This window comes from Gopherus evgoodei, chromosome 2 (assembly GCF_007399415.2).
Source record: "Gopherus evgoodei ecotype Sinaloan lineage chromosome 2, rGopEvg1_v1.p, whole genome shotgun sequence".
Classification (NCBI taxonomy): Eukaryota; Metazoa; Chordata; order Testudines; family Testudinidae; genus Gopherus; species Gopherus evgoodei.
In genome coordinates this window covers 49,876,846-49,887,204 of record NC_044323.1, presented here as the reverse complement: position 1 = coordinate 49,887,204, position 10,359 = coordinate 49,876,846, and the positions used below count along the sequence as shown (strand labels likewise).

Genomic DNA, 10,359 nt, shown 5'->3' with positions numbered 1-10,359 from the left:
GGGGGCTTGAGCTGGTTTTGTATTACGCTGTAGGGAAGGGACCCCTATGTATTGAACCCTGCCCTTGCTGCTATCAGTTCGGCCTGGCAGAAGGGTTACATATGGAAAACAAAAAAAACACTCAAACTGGTCTTCAAATAACTTGTAAGACTTTAACATGTTCATAGGACAGTGTCCCTTTAAACTATTCCCACCCAGATCTGTAATGCTGGCTAAATGCCTGGCCACTCTGGATTCAGTTTTGACAAACAAAACATGAATAAAGGACCATGAAAGATCTAGATGCAAGGTAACTCTTATTTACAACTGGACAGATTATTTATTTAGAAATTGCCTTATTTTCTTAAACAGAAATGTATTTCACATTTATTTACAGTTTTTTTAATCCCCAACTTGCTGTTTGCTTGATTTATAAGGTAAGTCATAAACAGTTTAGAACTCTTTATCAAATTGAAATAAACTCATCTGAGACTTGAACAGAAACCTTGTAAAACTGACTGTGAAGCTTATTGCTTATTATAATTCTAGTCATTCTATTATTGTTTTGTTTTGTGCATTTTCCCTTTTATCTTCTCAGAAGAATACATAAATGATTTTAAATGTGTAGGTACTGAATGGAGTTCAAAATTAATATTTAACAAGGACTTTTATTATACAATTATGTACTAGCACGTAATCTTTAGTGTTCATGATTAAAATGAATTGCTCTAAATTGAAGACCTTTTCCGTAATTGAGGTTTAACAGCTATCAGTGCATTGCGGAAATTAGTTAACACTGATTGAAGGAAATTTTTTAATGATATATTCAGTTTACCATCAGATATCATAGATACGATCCCATAATGGTATTTTTATAAATAACATTGTATCCATCCTTTTAGAAATAAGTGATAAAATATTAAGTTGCAGAATTTCACTGGTAAACTATTGCCTTTATTAAAAAAAATTACATAATGGACTTTTAACATCTTTTTACTATATCTGTGTGTAAAAGTGCAATTTAGAGACATGAAAAACAAGTTCCTGCATATTGTTAAGCAAGTGGACTTTTGGATCTGCAGAAGCAAACATATAATCAGTGCTTTCTGTAATATTTCTGTTATTATCATTTAAATGGGATGATAATTATATATTAACTGAGGTCCTATTTAACCATCTCAGTTGGATGTCCAAATGAAAGATAAAGATAGCAGTGAATATTTTTACAAAGAGTAGGGAACATTTTGTTTGTCCTATCCCACGTTTTTTCTTAGTAAAACAGAATATAGTGTCCAAGGATGTGTGAACTATAGCTGACACTGCAGTGGCTGCTGTGTTTTCCTACTTGGGCAAAGAATTATTTTGTTTTAACTTCTTCCTCAGTAAATCTTTCTGAGATACTGTATCTAGAAACTGAAAGATGCGCAGTACAAAATTTTGTTCTATATATACAAAATATATGTTTATGAATTTTATTATTGAAGCGTTAATAGATATTTTGTTTTCTGTTAATAGGAATAGTAAGTCATCTGATTTTGGATCACAGTCACTATGTGGAAAAAACATTTTGCCTTTTGCCTTTTATTTTTGGCTGTCGCAACAGATCATGTAACCTATGGACAAAACAGAAAGAAGGGACAAAAGCCAAATCCTCTTGCAAGAAAAGATGATTTTCAGGGTAAAACCTTTCTCTTAGAAATTGCAATAAGCTGTATAAAATGTTTCCTAGAAGCTTTCCAGGATAATTTCCAAGGAAATGAGAAATTATACGTGTGGGATTATTTTTTGTTTGTTTTGTTTTGTTTTGTTTTGTGTTTGCTAATAAGTCCTGGAATATATAGCTGCACATTTCATGTCTACATCGTATTGTAATGTGATCTATTCTTTTCATTAAAATATATATCACTTCTGAATGATACACATTATGAGAAATTGAACAACTATTTTTCATATTGAATTTGCTGTCAGAAAATTTATATTTTGATTTAATATTACTATGATAAAAATAATCTGTGATGTAAGTGTGACCTACAATCTGAAATATGGGCTAATGAAGTACTATAGAGCTGAATTTGTCTCTGCCTCCTAAAAAGAAATGATGGGGGAGGTTTGGGAATGTTGCAGTGGCTTCCTTAATTTAAAATTTTGGAAGCAGGTATATACCCTTAAAACAGAATTATTATTGTAACTTTCTCGTTCCATTACAGATCCTGTGTGCTTCATTGACATGGTCTTTATCCTGGACAGTTCTGAAAGTGCAAAAAATGCATTGTTCAGTGAGCAGAAAGATTTTGTTAACAACTTAAGTGACAAAGTTTTCCTAATAAAACCTAGTAAATTCCAGAAGTATGATGTTAAACTGGCAATCATGCAGTTCAGCAGTACAGTCAAAATTGACCATCCCTTTGTAGCCTGGAAAGACCTAAATAACTTTAAGCAGGAAGTCACGAAAATGAACTATATTGGGCATGGCACCTATTCCTATTATGCAATTTCCAATGCCACTCAACTGTTTAAAACTGAAGGTCGTAAGGGAAGTGTAAAAGTGGCTTTGTTGTTGACTGATGGTATTGACCATCCAAAGAGTCCTGATGTCCAGGGGATATCTGCAGCAGCCAGAGATCTTGGAATATCATTCATTACCATTGGACTGTCTAGTAAAAAGGCCAATAAATCAAACCTACATTTGATATCTGGGAATTCTCCTAGTGAACCTGTTCTAATCCTAAATGATCCTAATCTCTCAGAGAAAATAAAAGAGCAATTGGTAAGTAACTGTGAATGGTTACATTTCTCTTCCCTTTTCTCAGTGGCAGATTTTGTTGTTGATGACGATATAGACACATATTAATCTGAAAATAAGGTAGACTCTTATTTTCTTTCTTAAATTTCTAGCCCTCCTGGTTGCAGAGAAAAATTTGAAGACATTACATGAGCGTACCTGAAAAGTTCAAAAACCAAACAGCAAATAAAAAAGCCAACTTTTTTTTTAAATCGAATGATTTTTAAAACAATCTGATGATATTTTAGGACCTGTCTCATGATGGCTTTTGAATACTTAAGGTTAAGCAATGTTGCAGGAATAGATGGAGTGGTTCAGCTGTGAAAAAGATCTGAGGCAGCATGAATCCAGTTCAATTCACAGACCCAACCTTCAGTCAAACAACATGTGGGGCAAAGCAGAATTTTGTGCCATTCCTCGGTACACTTAGGGGATAGTTACTTATAATTCCAGTGTGCCTCCTAGTTTTCAAGGAATTGTGCTGTACTTAGATCACCAAATTCTAACACCATCCTTGCAGAGCTATCTGTGCTGCCAAAATAGCCTTCTATTCCAAAATGCTTGCACGCTAAAGCCCCAGTCCTGTAATTTTTATGTTGTTACTAGTAATTTTGACATCATGTCAATCAACATTTTGATTTTGATCTAATTATACAAAATCACACACAAAAGTATGGAGACTAAAACCCTGATGCTGCAAAGAATTATATATATACATAACTTTATGTATTGTGTGTAATTCCATTGAAGTGAATTAGATTATTCACAAGCACATGCTAAGGGCCTGATCCATTGCCCATTGAAGACAATGGAAGTTTTTTACTCACTTCAGTAGGCATTGGATCACAACTTAAAAGCAGTGTAAGTCTCCTACTGTTCTCATTTAGAAAGCACACTAAAAAATCCAATGTAGTGCACACATACAGTAAGCAGTATGTCCAAAATTGTTTTAATAGCTGACAGTAAATACCAGCACAGTTATGAAGCTGGTGTGGGCTGGAATTAGTGGCACTGACTTGTGAGCTCTGGCGAAATAGTCAAAGAGTTTAGATAGGCTACTGTGGAACTTCTTTTCAAGGCTACTGAAAGTATTTTCACGTAGGATAAGAGGCTGTAAACAATAAGCTAAGATAAATAAGGGGAAAACATGCTTAGAATTAATTTAGCTTTTCAGTAATTACACAAGAAGAAATATTGTAAGGGTTTTCTTAATGTTTATATTTCACTAAGTCACTCTAATAGCATGTTAAAACTAGTTTGGAAAGTTTTAAAACCAGATATAGTGACTAGTTATCACATATGTATAAAAGCACATGGACAAGCTGTGCAATTAAGAAAACATCTGGAGACGTCTCAAATACTGATGGCAATTGGTAAAAGGCAACTGTAAGAGTTTTACTAATTTATGTCTTGCCCTGTGTTAGATAGATGGCCTTTGACATATTTATAGAACAAACATTTTAAAATCAAATCCATTATATCGTATATTTTAATCAATATGCAATGGGCCAAATTCCTCTCTGAGTTACACTGGTATAAATCTGGAGTAGCTCTCTTTATTAACTGATGCATTTTCATGATCTCGTCATACATTGTGCAATGAACCAAGATCTCAGTTTAGCTATTCGCATTTTGACTCTTTGTCCTTCTTATCTTTGCTACTTTTCCAAGGTAAAGATTCTGACTAGATGTTACATACTATTGCTAGCCCATTGGTGGTATCTTCCTGGCTGGTGCTACATTATACACATTTTTTCAGTACATATTCCTAGGCATCAGTATATGCAGCTGAAAGTTCCACACCTCCTCCAGCCATTCTGTGGGACCTATTCTCCTCCTGCTGGATATGAGTAACTCCCTCTAGAGGGTGGATAGGATCAGAGTCACGGTGATTTAAGGAAATTTAAGCAAAGAAATATAAGATCTTTGATGGCCCCCTAGAAAACAGAGTTTTTGGGGCTGCCTCAGTACATTAGCTTGTGCAGAGCTAGTGTCTGCCTGTGTATCTGCTCCAAGCTGCAATGTAAGACATACCCTAAGAGAAGCTACACAGCAAAACGCTGGTAATTCATCTGCTTTTGGAACTTATGAAACTGTCAGGATATGTTCCTATGATGCTACACGTCTCTCTCAGTGAATATGGCATGAATAAGCCTACTAAGTGTTCATCAGTGTAAAGGGTTGAACCATTTACTTAATAGGTTGAACCATTCACTTAATTTACTATTCTTGGAATGGTATTTGGAAACAATATATTTTATAGGAAACACCTTGGTTAAATTAATAAACTGGTATATTTTACAAGAGAATATATTTTTCTTCTTCTTTTTCTTCCCAGGTTGCCTTATTTAACAAGCGGGTAAGTGTTACAAGATTTGACTACTATCAGTATATCAGTGTAACATGTTTTAATCAGCACATCAAGGCTGTACCATTTCCTTCACTACTGATATCTGAATACAAATGTAGTAGTGCTATGTTTTTATTTCCTCACAGAACAGAAGAAGAATTCTCTCAAAAACCAGTGTGTCAGAAATCAGACAGTTTTTATATGAATTGTTGGGCCAGATTCTTCTACCTTTACTTACACTGAGTAGTACTCCTTAAGCAGAATTATTGGAATGGATGGGACTACTTGAGGAGTAAGGTGCTATCCAATCTAAATAAGGGTGACAAAATCTGGCTCTATTATTTGTATAGAAATATGGTGACTTTTATATTAACTCTCATCCATTCCTTCCAGCCCTTCTCACCATAAATCCCAAACACTGCTCATTAATGGGTGATATTCAGTTTTACAATTTAAGAAACTTTTCCTTTGAAAGGATAATGGGGCTATTCTGGATATAAATTACTTACCTGTCTCATAAAATGTGGCAATCTACTTGCCTCAAAATTGAGATTCATGTCCAAAATTGGTGGGTAACGTTACATGCTATGTATCCACTACCTGAAATGTTTATATTGCATAACAGATTTGGCTATTAAGAAAAACATTTTTCAAAATATTTGTAATACAGTATGTGCAAAACAAAGACTGAGATGGAACAGATTTAAGGGATTATTTTAATTGAGATTGTGCAGTGTAGAATGGTGCAGTGCAGTGCATTGGCGTATGGTTTGTTACAGGAAGGCTCATTTTATAAGACAATTTGTTTTCTGACTGCTTGACTGTTGTGCTTCAGCTAGCTCATGTCGTAGCCAAAAATACTGATTTAAAAGTGCTTCTAAAATTTGAAATACTAAATTTGAATATTTTTCTAAAATATTTCTATTAACCCTATAGTGTGAGCGGAAGTCCTGTGAGTGTCAAAAGGGAGACCAGGGACCACCCGGCCCTTCTGTAAGTATATATATTTTTTGTTAGGAAGCTTCAGAAATATGAATTCTAAACAGGCAGAACATTATGGATGTTTGCCAGCACAGTCTTTTAAAATGGTTACAATTTGTATGAAAGCAAGATCTCAGCCTTCCATATGCTGTAATGTAAATGTTTAATTTTGTTTCTATGGTTTTTGAAATTACAGATTTCAAATACCCTAATGAAGGCCTGAAACCTCCAAACAGAGAATCTTCTTAGTGATGTTTCAAAAAAACAAAAAAAAAGAACCCATATACTATGCTGAAATCTAGGTTGGCTAAATTGGTACCTGATTTTGAAGCACAAATCAAGAAACCCTAGTTGTGATGGAAGGCTATCAGGGCCTCTATGCTACATATGCCCACAGCCAGTCTCCTCCAACGTAGAAGGATATTGCAAAGATTTAACATAGAAATGGGTAGAAGCCAAAAGTCTGAACCTGAGCACCGCAGGCTTTGGGGCAATTTGAATCCAAAGTCAGAGCTGAGCTTTGCTGCTCAAGCAAATATCTCTGTTTCTTATTCCATCTTTCTGTGGTAGCTGGCTTCTCCATGGCTAACAGATGCAGTTGGTGTCTGAGTGACCTGGAAAACCTTAATGTTGTAGGCTGAGTGATCGGCTGTAAAGTCACAGCATAATATTATAGCTCTTCTGCCTAATCTTAGCCGGATGCCATGTCAGTCAGATGATGAAGCACTTAAAGATATATTTGGCCAACAAAAAGATGATGCTTGGGATTGTCAAGGTATTCTGTAAAACTGAGAATCAGTTCAGTTTACCAAATACAATATTTATGTAGCTCAGGGGTAGGCAACCTATGGTATGCATGGCAAAGGCAGCATGCAAGTTGATTTTCAGTGGCACTCACACTGCCCGGGTCCTGGCCACCGGCCCAGGGGGCTCTGCATTTTAATTTAATTTTATATGAAGCTTCTTAAACATTTTAAAAACCTTATTTACTTTACATACAACAATAGTTTAGTTATATATTATAGACTTATAGAAAGAGACCTTCTAAAAACATTAAAATATATTACTGGCACACAAAACCTTAAATTAGAGTGAATAAATGAAGACTTGGCACACCATTTCTGAAAGGTTGCTGACCCCGATGTAGCTTTTAATCATGCCTTTTATGTACTTTATAGAACAGATGCAAATTTAGAGCTGGAGCAATTCTGTCTTATAGAATCAAATGTAGACCTGGAGCAATTCTAGTTAATAGAATCAAAAAAGAATTTGGTTTTAGTTTCTCAGCTGACCAGAAAGTACTTTCTAAACTATTTAGTTGGATATTGAGAATGCAGTGACTGTTTAGGCTAACAAAACACACAGTAGATGTCTAGCAATATCTGTTTCACAGCCTGAAACTAATAAACATTTATTTATAATGAATGAGAAAGAATGCTGTCTAGGATACTAGGGTTTTCATGTCCAACTTGTGAAAAGTGCCAGTTAGCACTGTTTTTACTTATTTCTTAACCTAGACCGTCTCATAGGCTACACCATACCTTATCCACTGGACTAACTGGCCAGCCCCTGGTGGAACCAGAATATGGCAGCAGGCCTACCATCCCCTACTACTGCTGGGTAACACAAGTCCAGAAATGAGCTTTCCTGCACTTTTTTGTAGTCTCTAGTCAGAAGTTAATGTCTAAGACTTTTAAGTTAATTTGTCCAAAATTATTAGATCGCAGTACAGTATGTAACAAGAATCCCAGGACCTCAGCTTCCTTTTCCAGCCCAACCCTTTGTACAAGCCACATCACACTTGGTTTCATGGACCAGGAAGGTGGTGGGAAAAATTCTTGGCCTTAGAGCTGCAGAATGTTGCATTAATCTGTTCAGTAAAACATATTATGAGAAGAGACAACCAATTCATATTCTTTATGTGACAATACTAGCAAAAAAATGACTGGAATGTCTCCGAAAGGTAGCAGCGAGGAAGTGTGTTATGTTTTCTGTTGCACCTTAGTTCATTAGGTTTACTTGGATTCTGTTTTGCTAATGTTGAAGATGGAAAACATATTTACACTGGGCATGGGTAAAGAATCACAGCCAGAATCATGTCTTCCAATACTGAGCAAGGAACTTTATCAGATTAATGAAAACAGTCTTATGCCTGTCCAAGCTCCTTCTCTTCTTTCTCTCTCTGCTTTACTGTAGAATTTTTACCTAAACCTTTCCCTTTGCCATTGTTGACTTCCTTCCTGGTCCAGTTTTAAAGAAACCAGAAACATATAATTAGGATGTTCATAATATTTTCCTGTTTTGTTTAAGGGAAGACTTGGTAGCAAAGGGGATAAAGGTGAGCAAGGACCAAAAGGAGACAAGGTAAATTGACAGAGTTTTCTGTTTAAAATGAATGCCAATTTCTTTTAGTTTTATTCAAACTATGCAAATGAGGAAAGCAGAGAAAAGGTACAGTACAACATGCCATAAATCAATATTCAAGCATGGAATTCTGCCCTCAAAGGATCCTGATGAAATCTATCAGAGCTGCATACAAGGATAGTATTTGAATCTAAATCCTTATCAGATTGAACAAATTAGGACGCCAAAGTTCTTCAAGCTCTTCTCTGCAGGCAGACCCCTGCACCTTTGTGGAGCTGTATTAAAGTCAATGAGGCTCTGTGTGGCCTCTGGGATTTGTTTATTAGGAACAGTTTGCAGGACTGGGGCCTAGGATCAGGGGTGAAAGTAACTTATAGGACTTACCGGTACTCGGGAGTCCTGAGCAGGGGCTGGGGCCTCAACCGGAAGAGGCAGGTTCTCAACCAGATGAGGCGGGGCCTTTAAATCCTCGGATCCTTTAAATCTTGATTAAAAGGGCCCGGGCTTCTGGCTGTGGTAGTGGCAGCTGGGAGCCCCAGGCCCTTTAAATCGCCCCTGGAGCTACCAGCTGCAGAGGCTTCTAGGAGCCCCAGGGCTAGGGTGAGATTTAAAGGCCCTGGGGCTCCAGCTGCCACTACCGCAGCAGAGTCCGGAGCCATTTAAATCGCTGCCTGAGCCCTGCTGCCAGAGGCCCCGGGGTAACAGCAGCAGCCTAGGGCTCCGGCAGTGATTTAAAGGGACAAGGTCTCCCAGCCCCCACTACCTCAGTGGAGCCCCGGGCCCTTTAGATCTCTGACAGAGCCCCAAGCCTTGGGATAGCGGTAGCAGCCAGGAGCCCCACGGGTGGCTCCAGCGATTTAAAGGGCCCGGGGCTCCTCTGCCGTAGTTGTATCACCGCTGTAGCCCTGGGTCGCCGCCAGGGCTCCAGCAACAGGACTCCAGTGGTGATTTAAAGGTCCTGGGGCTCCCTGCGGCAACCAGAGCCCCAGGCCCTTTAAATCACTGGCCTGGGGAAGCTGGTCTGCTCTGGCATGGTGTACCGGCTCTTGCCGGTACGTCATACCGGACTGTACCGGCTTACTTTCACCTCTGCCTAAGATCCCAGACATCTAATAACTGTGCTTGAGTTTTCTGTGTTGTCAAAGTTTGCACTGACTATGCTTCGTTGTAGAAGAGAAGTTGGAGCCCTTTAAGTTAAAATTGGTGTTGATTTTCAGTCCGTATATCTTGGTTCTAATTTGGTAATGTTTGGTAAAACGGTGCTGCAGATTTTAATTGGGTTCCATTGTTCCTGACAGGGTGATTCTCAAAAAGGAGAAAGTGGAGAAAAAGGTGAAGAGGTATGTAGATGACTTAGTATTTTCCTATTAAGATCTATTCTTGAGACTATAATAATTTAGAAAGCTAGGGCCAGATCATTACCTAGTATAAACTGGCATAGCTCCAGTGACTTGGAGAGCTATGTTGATTTACACTAACTGAGAATCTGGTCCTAGATTTCAAATTTTTATGCAGATGTTTCATATTATCATTAATAATATGTATCTGAACTAGCTCCTGATTCAGAAAAGCATCTGTATCCAGGAAAGCACTTTAAGCGCCTGTTTAAGCTAAGCATGTGCTTAAATGCTTTCCTAAAATGGGGCCCTTGTGATAACAGGAATTTTTGAAGTGACAGTGTATTGCATTGACCAGTATTATAGTCATCTGCAAGGGAGAATTTAAGTTCGCAAAATAAAGATCTCATCTGCATAGCTGCCACGAATAGGTCCCTCATCTGGTATTCCCTCAGTTTGAACTCTTGAAGATTAACAGTGAATAAACTTGACAGTAATGCAATAGTTCAATCTAATTTGAAAATCAGTCTAGGGTAGAGATTATATTTGCTAGGAATGCAGTAGGA

General features: G+C 37.4%; 1 protein-coding gene across 2 annotated transcripts in view; it reads left to right on the top strand.

The window, feature by feature from the left end:
- Positions 1-229: 229 nt before the first annotated feature.
- Positions 230-10,359, top strand: part of COL28A1 (collagen type XXVIII alpha 1 chain) — a 105,660-nt gene continuing 95,530 nt past the window's right edge. Inside the window, exons 1-8 of one of the 2 annotated variants that reach the window (XM_030550638.1) lie at positions 264-289; positions 377-416; positions 1,495-1,657; positions 2,187-2,746; positions 5,100-5,120; positions 6,048-6,104; positions 8,403-8,456; positions 9,755-9,796. In XM_030550638.1, the coding sequence (XP_030406498.1) occupies positions 1,531-1,657; positions 2,187-2,746; positions 5,100-5,120; positions 6,048-6,104; positions 8,403-8,456; positions 9,755-9,796 (861 nt within the window). In that variant the 5' untranslated portion in view covers positions 264-289; positions 377-416; positions 1,495-1,530. Of the gene's footprint in view, positions 290-376; positions 417-1,494; positions 1,658-2,186; positions 2,747-5,099; positions 5,121-6,047; positions 6,105-8,402; positions 8,457-9,754; positions 9,797-10,359 lie in introns of both variants that reach the window. The other variant, XM_030550637.1, reaches the window with a different exon arrangement.